General features: G+C 50.8%; 1 protein-coding gene across 2 annotated transcripts in view; it reads left to right on the forward strand.

The window, feature by feature from the left end:
• Positions 1–12933, forward strand: part of IQSEC2 (IQ motif and Sec7 domain ArfGEF 2) — an 81811-nt gene that overhangs the window by 63239 nt on the left and 5639 nt on the right. For both annotated transcript variants that reach the window (XM_040631359.1, XM_040631366.1), the window contains 8 exons: positions 92–493; positions 3034–3929; positions 5352–5513; positions 5987–6109; positions 7100–7266; positions 9673–9812; positions 10525–10650; positions 12561–12660. In XM_040631359.1, coding sequence (XP_040487293.1) covers positions 92–493; positions 3034–3929; positions 5352–5513; positions 5987–6109; positions 7100–7266; positions 9673–9812; positions 10525–10650; positions 12561–12660 — 2116 coding nt within the window. The remainder of the gene's footprint in view (positions 1–91; positions 494–3033; positions 3930–5351; positions 5514–5986; positions 6110–7099; positions 7267–9672; positions 9813–10524; positions 10651–12560; positions 12661–12933) is intronic.

Consider the following 12933-nt stretch of genomic DNA (forward strand, 5'->3'; position numbering starts at 1 on the left):
CGGGGGAGCGGGGAGTGTAGTTGAGTCCCAGGGAGATGAATGAGGCTGGGGTGAGTTTTTGACCTTGTTCCCCTCGACCCTCCCCTGCTAGGTGGAAATGCTGGAGAGGAAGTATGGGGGCTCCTTCCTGAGCCGCAGGGCTGCCAGGACCATCCAGACGGCCTTTCGCCAGTACCGCATGAACAAGAACTTTGAGCGACTCCGCAGCTCAGCTTCAGAGAGCCGCATGTCCCGTCGCATCATCCTTTCCAACATGAGGATGCAGTTCTCCTTCGAGGAGTACGAGAAGGCACAGAACCCCGCGTACTTCGAGGGCAAGCCTGCCTCGCTGGACGAGGGTGCCATGGCTGGTGCCCGGAGCCACCGGCTTGAACGAGGGCTCCCCTATGGAGGCTCCTGTGGAGGGGGCATCGATGGTGGGGGAAGCTCCGTCACCACATCTGGAGAGTTTTCTAATGACATCACAGAGCTCGAGGACTCCTTCTCCAAACAGGTCAGCATCCCTGGAAAGGGCCTTTCCTCCCCATCCCCGTGTGCTGGCTCCTCCTACAGCTCTTTACCTATATTCCACACTGAAAGAAGTTGCCTGGCAAGCATTTGAGGAGGGGCTATGAGATTGATGAGAACGAATTGGCCAGACAAAAAAAATCAGATCGTTAAAACAAGCAAGTTAAAAATCTAGGTGTGGAGAACACATAAGAAAATTTACGTTCCCACTCTTTGGAACTTGATTCACTATCAAATTCAGGTCTAACTAACAGGTGATGCGCTCCTACTCTGTGGCAGGAGCTGTGTGTGCCTTATAACAATCTGCAAGACCAGGGTGGGGGCTAGGGGTGGTGGTGTTTTCCCAATTTTACAGAGAAGGAGACTGAGGCTCCAAGTTCCTGAAAGGCGAAGTGACTTCTCCAAACTGGACTGGAACTCAGCACTGTCTAGTTCCAAACTCCGTGCCCTTTCCCTTATACCACACCACTAGGGACCAGGCTCTGTGCTGGGCACCGTGACGGAGACAGATGAGAGCCGTGCAGGGTCCTTATGCTTAAGGAGCTCTGAGGCCAGGAAATGGCAGACATGTGCACGTGCTTGTCTCCTGAAATACAGTGTGCTCTGAGCCATGAGGACGGATCACGTAGAGTGCCATGGGAACCCAGAGGAGGGAAAAGAAACTTTCTTCTAGGACGACCAGAGAAAGCTTCTTTGGGAGAATAGCACTGGAGTTGGGCCTTACCAGACAGATAAGATTTAGCAAGTTAGAGATTGTTGGGAGGGTGTCGCTTGCACAGGCATTGCACTGGCAAAAGCACGAAACGGCGAGAGTGTAATAAGCCGTGATGGTGGTAGGAGGTTATTCTCAGCTTGAGGTATAGTCAGCGTAGCCGTACAGGTGCAAATCCCAGTTCTGCCATCTCCCAGCGATGTGACCTTCAGCAAGTTGTTTAACCTCTCTGAAACATGATCAATACAATGGAGATAAAACCTTCCTTTTAAAGCCGTTTTGAAGAGTCACTTCAGCTAGGTAATATACATGAAAGCACTTATACATGGTAGCTGCTAAGTGCATGTTCGTTTCCTTCCTAAAACCAAGGAGGTATTTGCCAGAGTTTGTTGAATGAACGAATGAATGAATGAATGAAGCTTTATAAGAGAAGAAATCATTCTTCTCTAACCTCTGTGATCTGGCACTGCCATCGGCCAGGACAGGCTTCCCTGGAGCTAGTGAAATGGTGTAGGTAGAGGGAAGGAAAGAAGTATTAAAGGGAAGATCTAAATCACTCATCCATGCATACAACAGACATTTAATTGAATACCTCTTCTGTGTCAAGTGTGTTGAACTGAGCTAAAAAGAGAGAAACTGGACCTGGACCCAGGCCTCAAGGGGAGAATGGGGGATAGGGGATCACAGTCTGGTGCAGAGATTGAGGGACCAGGCTTGGGCCCAGCTGTCAGTGCTATCCACATCCGATGGAGAAGTGTGTTAGTTACATGTGTTAGTTACATTGCTGCGGAACAAATGACCCCAAAATTTAGTAGCTTAAAACTGAACTTAAAGACTGAGCTTATACAAGAAACATTTATTGCAGTTTCTGAGGGCCAGGAACCTGGGAGTGGCTTGGCTGGTGGTTCTGGCTCAGGGTCTCTCATGAGGCTACAATCAGGCTCTAGGGTGGGACCACAGTCTCTGAAGACTTGACTAGGGCTGATGGGTCTGCTTCCAAACTCACTCACTTGACTAATGGCAGGAAGATTCAGGTCCTCACCATGTGGGCATCTCCATAGGACAGCTCATGGTGTGGCTTCCCCCAGACCAATGGGTCTGAGACAGAGAGAGAGAGAGAGAGAGAGAGAGCGCAGAATGAAAAGGAGTGCTCAAGAAGGAAGCTGTAGTCTTTCATAACCTAATCGCAGAAGTGACATCCCATCCTTTCTGCCATATAGTGTTTGTTCCACAGACCATGCCTGGGACAGTGTGGTACATAAGGGTGTAGATACCAAGAGGTAGGGATCATTAGAGAGCAGTTTGGAAACTAGATACCACAGAGAAGCAGAGTTACCAGCCATGGTTTGGATTCTCAAATAATAAATATTATGGATTTCCTAAGACAGAACCAGATGGAGGGCTCTGGGAGCCCGGAGGAAGCCGAGATTTTGGTTTACCCTGGGGAATGGCTGAGGCAAGAAATACGGGTTGAATCAGGGAGGAGGGGGCATTTGGCTTGGGTCTATAATGAAGGAGGTATTGAGGTATCTGAGAAGGGAACTTGTCGCCATTACCCAGCTCCTGTGAGCTCACAATGGCTCCCTGGGAGTTGTTTTATATACTGCTGAGAACCTGTGGAGGTGGGGGAGGGGACCCACTTCTTCTTGGCTGATCCACTAAGGAAGATTCTCCCTTTTCCCCTCCCTCCCTACCTCCCTCCTTCCCTCCTGCCCTCCTTCCCTCCCATCCTCCCTCCCTCCCATCCCACCCTCCTTCCCTTCATCTTGCCTTCCTTTCTCTCCCTTTCCCTCTTCCCCTTTCTGCCCACACAGGTAAAGTCTCTGGCTGAATCCATTGATGAGGCCCTGAACTGCCACCCATCAGGGCCCATGTCTGAGGAGCCAGGGTCAGCCCAACTGGAGAAGCGGGAGTCAAAGGAACAGCAAGAGGACAGCTCAGCCACATCCTTCAGTGATCTTCCCCTCTACTTGGATGACCCAGTTCCCCCACCATCCCCTGAGCGACTGCCCAGCACAGAGCCCCCACCCCAGGGCCGGCCCGAGTTCTGGGCGCCGGCCCCCCTCCCGCCAGTTCCCCCACCAGTGCCTCCAGGGACCCGGGAAGATGGTGCCCGTGAGGAAGGCACGCGCAGGGCTCCTGGGTGCTTGGAGTGCCGGGATTTCCGGCTGCGGGCCGCCCACCTTCCCTTGCTTACCATTGAGCCTCCTAGTGACAGCTCCGTGGACCTGAGTGACCGCTCAGATCGCGGCTCTGTCCACCGCCAGCTGGTGTATGAGGCTGATGGCTGCAGCCCCCATGGGACCCTGAAGCACAAGGGGCCACCAGGCAGGGCCCCGATCCCACACCGCCACTACCCAGCCCCGGAGGGCCCAGCCCCAGCCCCACCAGGGCCCCTGCCACCAGCCCCCAACAGTGGCACCGGGCCCAGTGGTGTGGCTGGGGGTCGGAGGTTGGGGAAGTGCGAGGCTGCAGGCGAGAACTCTGATGGAGGAGATAATGAGAGCCTTGAGAGCTCCAGCAATTCCAACGAGACCATCAACTGCAGCTCTGGCTCGTCTTCGAGGGACAGCCTGAGGGAGCCTCCAGCCACAGGCCTGTGCAAGCAGACTTACCAGCGGGAGACGAGGCACAGCTGGGACTCGCCAGCCTTTAACAATGACGTGGTGCAGAGGCGGCACTACAGAATCGGCCTCAACCTGTTCAATAAGTACGTGCTCCCCAATCCTGCCTCCTCACCCCTTCCTACCCTGCCTGCTAGGGGCACTTTGCCCACAGGGGCTGAACTCCTAGCTGAGATCCTGCTTCCACTATCCTCTCAGCTTGTGGATGGGGTTTCTCCCCAGCCTTTCAGGGAAGAGGATTGGCAATGGGGTGGCAGAATAGAAAGCCCTCCCCAACACACACACACACACACACACACACACACACACACCCCTCTGTCAGAGGCAGCTCTAGTCCTAATACTGCCTCTGCCTGGCTGTGTGACTTTGGGCAAGAAGCTTCCTTCTCCCCAGTTCGCTGTCTATAGGGACGGGTTCTGAACCTTGGTTCCCCCACATCCCCTTTTTGGTGGGGAGGCGATATGATGCATCCAGAGCCCTGCTCCGAGTCACAGGAGCCCTGAACCCCTAACCCAGCTTCGGCCAAACTCTGTGTGCAGTGCTGGCCAAGGTGTGTTCCTTCCTTGGGCTTCAGTGCTTTCATCTATTGATTAGCAGGGTGTGTATATTTGAAGCGCTGGGGGGCAGGGTGGGGTGCTGGAGTAGTCAGTGACTGTGACCGAGGTCTTTCCACATGCCTGGTCTTGTGCCAGGTGCTTAGGAGCGGGGTGGAAGCATGACATTTGGTCAGAAAAGAATTAGAAAACGAGTGCCCTATGTCTTTGTAGCCTAGTAGACCCTGCCACCTGTATTTACTTCTCGCGATAGAGCAGTAAGGTGGGAAGTAGCTCCCTGTTTTATAGAGAAGGAACTGAGGCTTGGAGAAGTAAAAGGAGTTGTCCTGAGTCATACAACTGGTAAGCAATGGACTTGAGACTCTGGTGGTGCTAAAGTCTCTTCCAAATTCCAGCCTCGTGGGGTCCAAAAGCTCTGGGGTTCTGAATATGGGCTAGTTCAGACCTGGATTTGGCCTTGTGGAAAGCAGGGAGTATTTTGTCTGTTGAACCACTCACAGAGGCTGGGTAATACCTCGTCTGGGTGGAATATGGGATGCAGACAAAGTAACCTCTTTGCTTTCCTATTCTGAGGGTCTGTGACCCGGAGAGAAGGGTGTAGCCTGGAGCTCAGGCCTTTTCCCAGGACTCCTCAGTGCCTGCTGGGAGTATGGAAGCTCCCAGCATAGAGAAGCCTCTCATTAGATCTTAATTTTCTTTCCATTGTAGTGTGGTTCCTGTGAAGGAGGAAGTTGGGTTGAGGATACCTTGGAAATTGGAAGCTCTGTGAAAGTGGCTTCCTTTCCTTGGGCCTCAGTTTTCTCATCTGTGCCATGAAGGGATTGGACCAAATTATATATTCAACTTCCTTGGTTCTCTGAGGCTACAGTTGGGCCCCAAATTAGTTCAAGCAGTGGGAGAGAGGGCAGAGTTCTTGGAGGACAGTCATCTCATCTACCTCCCCTCTTTCTGCAGGAAGCCAGAGAAGGGCATCCAGTATCTGATCGAGCGGGGCTTCCTGTCAGACACACCGGTGGGAGTGGCTCACTTTATCCTGGAACGGAAAGGCCTGAGCCGGCAGATGATAGGGGAATTCCTAGGGAACCGGCAGAAGCAGTTCAACAGAGATGTGTTGGAGTGAGGACCCCAGGATGGGGCAGACTGGGCCAGGGATTCCTGGAAAAGGAGGGCAGGAGGGAGGGAGTGGGCAGCTGGTCCTTTTTGCTCTGATAAACTTTACAAAACAGGATGAAGAGACCTTCCTGCTCCCATACCCCTGTACTTCAAAAAGGTCTGATCTCTCTTGGCCCTATTCCTAAAAGTCTTCTGGGTGGCCTGCTTGTCCTCTGACCTGCTTTGGGCCTCAGTTTTCCTGTCTCTGAAAAGAGTGGGTCAGTGGAAGGACCCTTAGTAACCATGTGTCTGGCCTTGATTTTTCTGGGATGAATTCCATTTCAAACATTCCATCCTCCTAAGTACTTGCTAGGGCCATGGGTCCAGATTTTGGAAGTCTGGCCATGGGGGCATTTGTCCATTCCGGCAGGTCAGGGTTGGCCAGAGGTTTTCTACAGAGGATTTAAGAGTGCCATACCTACTTCTTTGTTCTGCAGCTGTGTGGTGGATGAGATGGACTTCTCCTCCATGGATTTGGATGACGCACTCCGGAAGTTCCAATCCCACATCCGGGTTCAAGGCGAGGCCCAGAAAGTGGAGCGACTCATTGAAGCCTTCAGGTGTGCCTGTCTCCCACTCCCGAAGCTTCCCTTCCGGGGCTGAGGGGAGGTGGACAGTGTAGTATGTGTCTCCAAATCATCTCTCTGAGCCTCAAACTTTCCTCACCAGAGAATGGAAATGATAAGTCCTATCTTACCAGGCAGTTGTGCAGTTGTGAGGATCAGAGGTAGTGTGCCTAAAGTATCTAGCTCAGCCTCTGGGACGTGGGCATCCAATAGGTGACAACAACAGCAGCTGCAGCTAACGCTTGTCGGGTACTCACCAGGTATCAGGTGCTGAGCTAGGCACTTTACACGATTATTTCGCCGAGTACTCACAACAACCCTATGAGGTAGGTGTTTTTATTGTTATTCCCATGTTACAGATAAGAAATCGGACATTTAGAGAGGTCAGGTGACTTGCTCGGGGTCATACAGTGAGTCAGAGGTGGAGCCAGGATTTGAACTCAAGTGTGTTTGCCTCCATGACCTGATGCCCTGGACTCTTATCCTCTACTGTTAATGCTTTGGGGATCAGGCAGACCTGGATAGATATCCTGGCTCTACCACTTCGGGGTATGTAGCAGAGAAATAGAAGAATTGCTGAGAACTTGTTGCCCGTAATGGGAGAAAGATTTGCCGTATAGTCAGAAAGATCTGGATTTTCATCTTGTCTTCACCATTTGCCAGTTCTATTACCTTGGGCAGGTTACCTCTTCGCTTTGCCTCATTATTTCCTCTGTAAAATGGGGCTGCTAATAGCAACCCTGCAGGATTGTGATAGGATTATATGACACAACATACCTATGTCCCCTAGCAGAGCTCCATAAAAGGTCGTGGTTGTGATTTTTACACGCTAGTCTTGGAGAAACTGAAGAAAGAGAACATGCCCAAAAGGCTTGGGAATATTTCTTGGGGGAGAGGGTTGGGGACACCAGACTGGGTTTTGGGGGGATGGTGGGTAGGTGAAGATTACTGGTGCCTGACCTTGGCCCTGATCCTGCCTTACAGCCAGCGGTACTGTGTGTGTAACCCAGCCCTCGTGCGCCAGTTCCGGAACCCAGACACCATCTTTATCCTTGCTTTTGCTATCATCCTCCTCAATACCGACATGTACAGTCCCAGCGTCAAGGCTGAACGCAAGATGAAACTAGATGACTTCATCAAGAACCTGAGAGGTGACCCCAGACCTCCCTATCGGCTTGTCCGGTCCTTCACCTTAGAAGGGAGAGTGGGCAGGGGGGGGTGGGCTGGGGAAGGAGCGGGGGCGATCACATACGCTCCCTGGAAATGAACCTGTGATGTTCTCTCATTTTCTGCCAAAGCTGCCACATTCCCTTATTAATTCACTCAAAACGTTGTTTGTCTATCCGCTCATTCCTGCACTGAATACTGACTGACTGGGTTCTGGGGTTATTATAGCAGTGAACGTGAGAGATAAAAGCCCTGGCTCTTACCAAGCTTATACGAATCCACTTATTGACGCATCACTTCCTCTTTCCTTCTTGTCTTTATTTATGCCCATAAAGGCTCATTTAATTATTCTCTGTATCCTTTCCTCCATCCATACATTCATTTATTCCCTTGACCAGCCAGCCAGCTGATGCTGAGGGACTCCCGTGTGCCAGACCCTGTGATGGGCGCAAAGGACACCATAGCCCCTGCCCCAAGAGAGCTCCCAGTTTGTGGGACAGACTGACTTACAGGATCAGTTACCCAACGCAAGAAAAAAAGTGAATCATGATGTCAGGCCAAAAGTGCAGTCAGAGCTCAGAGGAGGGAGAGCCCACCTCCAACACACTTCCTGGAGGAAGTAGCATTTTCATTTTTGAGGTGGTCCTAGAAGGCATGGATAACATGACAGGGTAGCAATAGAGGAGGCTTACCTAGCAGTAAGAATACAAAGGCACAGAGGTAGGAAAAGTTGCTGGGAGAACAGTCAAGAAGGGGTGGATGATCCAGTCGGGAAGGTCAGTGGGAATCAATACATGAGGGCCTCGAGTGCCGGGTGAAAGGTGTCACCTTGACCTTTTTTTCTTAGTTTATTGTATTGATGTCAAGCCCCCAGCCTCTTACCGAAGAGCAGTCTACTAAAAATGGCACAGACGTTAGGATTATTTAAACAGAAATGAAAGAGAGAAATAGAATTGAGGAAAAGAAACAGATGAGACAACTTGGCTGACCGGCGGGCTTTGTACGGTTGCCGGGCTCAAGCTCCTTGGCAGCTGAGGTAAAAAGGCAGTGTGATAAATGATGTTCCCTTAGCACCTGTCCAAGGAGGAGGCGTGGCATTTCCAAAGGAGAAAACATTTTCTCTAGCAGAAGGTTTAGAGGGAAGAGTGAGTGGGTTTCACTCAGCAGACAGTCGGGAGTGGAGAAGGATGATAGACTTGGGAGGAGGAAGTTAGATCAGGGGCCATCTGGAGCTGTCTCCCAGAATCCTGCTATTAGTCATTTATTCATTCATTCATTCATTCCTCCCATCCTCTCTCCTTCCCTCCTCCTCTCTATGTATGTGTGTGTGCATGCACACACACATGTATGTGCATATATGTGTGTAGGTACATACATACGTGTATTGCACATACACGTATGTGTGTGCATTATGTGTGTGTATGTTTGAAGAGGAGGTACCTCCTCTCTGTATGTATGTGTGTATGCGTGCATGCACACGTACATATATATGTACGTGTGCATGCATGTATGTACATGTATGTATGTATTATATCTGTGTATATCTTTCCCCCTCCAATTATTAAATAAATAAGCAAACAAACGAAATGAATACTTGCTCATACCCAGAAATTTCAGAAATACAGCAAATGAGAAAAAACTGTTTAATCATCCTGAATTCTGCCCCCTAGAGGCAACCGTGGTTGATATTTTGCTGTTTTCTAGTCTTTTTTTTCCCTGTGCATACATAACTTTTTACACAGTTAAGATCATGCCGTGAATGTAACTGATTATCCTGCTCTTTCCACTTACCTTGCTACAGGAATTTTCTCATGCTTTTGGTAAACATCAAGTTTTGAATAGCTGTAAATTACTTTGAGTGGATACACTCAGCTTTAGTTAATTATGCCTCTATTGTGAGAACTTACGTTGTTTCAAACTTTTCCTGTAAGTAGCACTTGTACATGTATCTTTGCACGTATTTCTGAGTAATTCTTTAGAGCAGATTCCTAGAGAAAGAATCACGGAATATTTAGGTTTTTGCCAAGTTACCTTCCGAAACAGTTATGTTAATATCCGTGCCCGCTTCCCTGCCCTTTTAACACTGGGTATATCATTTAACATTATTTTTGCTATTTAGAAAGGAAAAAAGGATCTGATTATTTTCATCACAGTGTACTCTGAGTTGCTTAGAAAAAATCCCCACACTGGGAAAGAAAGCAACTGGCTATCCAGTTGCTTAGCGAAGGATTCCTTTCTGGCCCAGTCCTGACCAAGGGACTGAGGGTGCCCACTCTCTCCAGTCCTGGTCACTGTTTGCACTCCTGCCTAGGTGTGGGATGTTGTGCAGAACCCCTGCCACGCACTCCCCACATGTATGCAATATATCCCTGTGTTCCTCCCCTCCCCAGGGGTTGACAATGGTGAAGACATCCCCCGAGACCTCCTGGTGGGCATCTATCAGCGTATCCAGGGGCGCGAACTGCGAACCAATGATGACCATGTGTCCCAGGTGCAGGCCGTGGAGCGCATGATTGTGGGCAAGAAACCGGTAAGTGCCTTAGGAGGCTGCAGAGGGGACAGGGTTTGGGTCGGCTTCTGCCACTGAGTGATAGGTACCCCTCTCTGAGCCCCAGGCTCCCCCCGTCCTGCTGNNTGGAGTGGGTGATAATGCATTCCTCAGGGGTCCTGGTGCAGAGTGAGACGCTCTTGGGGGAATGCATCTAACACACATCCTCCCCACCTGTGATTTTGCCTTTCCATCCCAGGTGAGGAGCCAAGCTAATGGTTAGCTGATAACCAAAACCAAGACCACGCCCTAGTCTTGTAGTCAACAAACATTTACAGATGCCTTTCCACAGAGCCCAGCATTTCACGAGGGAGTAGGGACACAGATGTGAATCAGACAGAGTCTCCGTCCTTGGAGGCATTCACAGACTGGGAGTGTGGGGTGTCAGACAGCACCACACTTCTGCCTTATACTCAGTCTAAGGGAGCAGAAAGGAGGGAGAGGCCATTTCTGTCACTAGAACTGGGGTTTGGAGGAAGAGTGGAATATGGAACTGGGCAAGAAAGGCACTCCAGATAGACAGAGCTCTAAGGACCAAGGCAAACCAAGGCCTCTGTTGCTCAGACTGCTCGTGTCAGAGTGACAGTGATATGTATCAGAGGTAGACTTCCTCTTGAGGTTGAACGATAAGGTGCCGGAGGCCCGAAGCTGGCGTGCTAGCCTTGCTGACACCTATTTCTTCATGCCTGCCTAGGTCTTGTCTCTTCCCCACCGTCGACTGGTTTGCTGCTGTCAACTCTATGAGGTACCAGATCCAAACCGCCCCCAGCGGCTCGGGTTGCATCAACGGGAAGTCTTCCTCTTCAACGATCTCCTTGTGGTATGAGCACTGGTGGGGGGAGGAAATGAAGTGGGGGTGGTGAGCTTGGACCCTGGGTCCAGGGTGAACCATGTTAATGTTGGCGGGTGGAGGTGTGGTGGGTGAGGTGCTTTGCCATGGGATCTCTGCAGTCTCAGATAAGGCACAGCCACCTCCCCCGCCCCCCTTTTCTCTTTCGGATCCATTTGGAGGTAGTGACGGCTGCACAGGGGGAGAAAATGTGAGGACCAGGGGAGTTGACAGACCTACAACCTAGGAAGCGGTAGGAGAAGTCCCCATCCACCTCTGTAGCCCAGAGTGTTGGCTGGAAGGAGATGAACCTGTGACCCTGGGGTCACTCTGAAACCTTCGGGTGGTCAGGGTGCTTGAAGTGATTCTTAAAACCAAGCTCATCACCATTGTAGATATGCATCTTTTAGAGCTGGGACTCCTAAGGACCCAGCTGGTGGGAAGAGAATTTCAGGGTCTCCCATCCAACCTCTTACCCAGGACAAGAACCCGTTTCTTGCATGGCCCCCTGCTTGCATGACTGTGGAGACAGAAGGCCGCCTTCCTCCAAGGCAGCCAGTTTCCTGGTTAGACAGCACTGATTGGTAGAAACTATCTCCCAATGGGTTTCCTCTAACCATCTTCCCCAGGCCCTTGCAATCAGAAAGAACAAGTGCTCTCCTGTGCTGAGACGGCTCCTCAGGGATTTGAGGACAGTGACCTGAGCCCCCCGCCCCCCGACCCCCATGGTCTTCTCTTCTTTAGAACAGGATTTCTCAATCTCAACACTGTTGACATTTGGGGCGGGGTAACTCTTCGTTGTGGGGGCTGTCCTGTGCACTGGAGGACATTTAGCAGCACCCCCGGTCTCGACCTACTAGATACCAGTAGCAATCCTTCAACCAAAACTGTTTCCAGACGTTGCTAGATGTCCCTTGGGGTTCAAAGTCACCCCTAGTTGAGCATTGCCGCTTTAGTTGAAGCCCCTCTGATGCCTTCTCTAAGCCTTAATTTCCTCCTCTGTGAGGTGGGGCTAATCCCTATCTCATGGGGTTGTCATGAGGATGGAGTTAAGAAGTCAGATGTGGAATAGCCTAACCCAAAGGAGTGCCTGGCCCACACAGAGGCTGAGTAAATGTCTCACCACCTGTCACGCACGGATGCCTGTGTGTGTCCAGCCCCATGGTAGGTACTGGGTTCACAGAGATGAGTGAGACTCAGTCCTTGTTCTTGGGAGCTTACAGTCCAAAGGACTAAAAAAAAAAAATGCTCTGCATAACCGTGCGCTGTAACCATCCTGAAATGAAATACTTTGCTTTTAAACACCACTTGTAGACTGTCCGAGGTGTTCACAGCCTATGGTGGTTGAATCCAGAGTGCCCAAGTACTTGGTAAAGACCTTGGGCTATTGAGAGGAAGACAAGTTAACTCTAGACATGGGTTCATTGGCATTTGCCATTGTTTGCTGGGTTCTTCAGGGATGGGCAAGAGACAGGAAAACCAGACTCCTCTTGGCGCTCCTGGTCCAGCAGGGGGCGACCACACCCTCAGCGTGCTCACCTAAAGCGTCATAGTGAAAGGCACTTGAAGCAGCATTCTGGAAGCTTGGAGAAGGGGGCGGGGTGGGGGAGTCTGTGTGAGATGTTAGATAGAACAGGCTTTCTGGAGAGAACAGCATTCAGTTACTTCCTGTAAAAATCGTAAATGCCTGTTGTGCGTCGTCATTACATCAGGAACTTGCATTTTCTCCCGTCTCTCCTGTTCTCAAGCTTCAGTTCTTCCCAACTCATGGGTATGTGTGTTTGTGTGTATATGTCCGCTAGTGGCGGTGGGAGGGGAGGGTGGCTATGAGAAAGAGGTGTCATGTGGAAAGTCCCCACCCCAAGCCCTGCCTCTTGTCTTTTTCCCACCCCCTGCCAAAGGTCACCAAAATTTTCCAGAAGAAGAAGATCTTGGTGACGTACAGCTTTCGTCAGTCCTTTCCTCTCGTGGAAATGCACATGCAGCTCTTCCAGAATTCATGTGAGTCCCTTCTTGGATCCTAGCATCCCAAAAGTCTATGCCATGGCCCCTGTGCTCATCCTTCATCCATAGCAACCTCCAGTTTTTTGGAGGCTTTACAATGGGACTAAGGTCTCCAAAGCACCGACTTGGTCCTGGGATGCAGAGCAGGCCAGGGTGAAGTGTAATTTGGGTCTGTGCCCTGAGGAGCTTGTGGTCTGGCAGGGAACCGCAGTGTGTATGTTTTCTGGTGGGCCGAAGAGATGGTGATCACTCTGCGCTCTGAAGGACTGA

Source organism: Ursus maritimus (assembly GCF_017311325.1).
Source record: "Ursus maritimus isolate PB19 chromosome X unlocalized genomic scaffold, ASM1731132v1 scaffold_X1, whole genome shotgun sequence".
In the NCBI taxonomy this organism is placed as follows: Eukaryota; Metazoa; Chordata; class Mammalia; order Carnivora; family Ursidae; genus Ursus; species Ursus maritimus.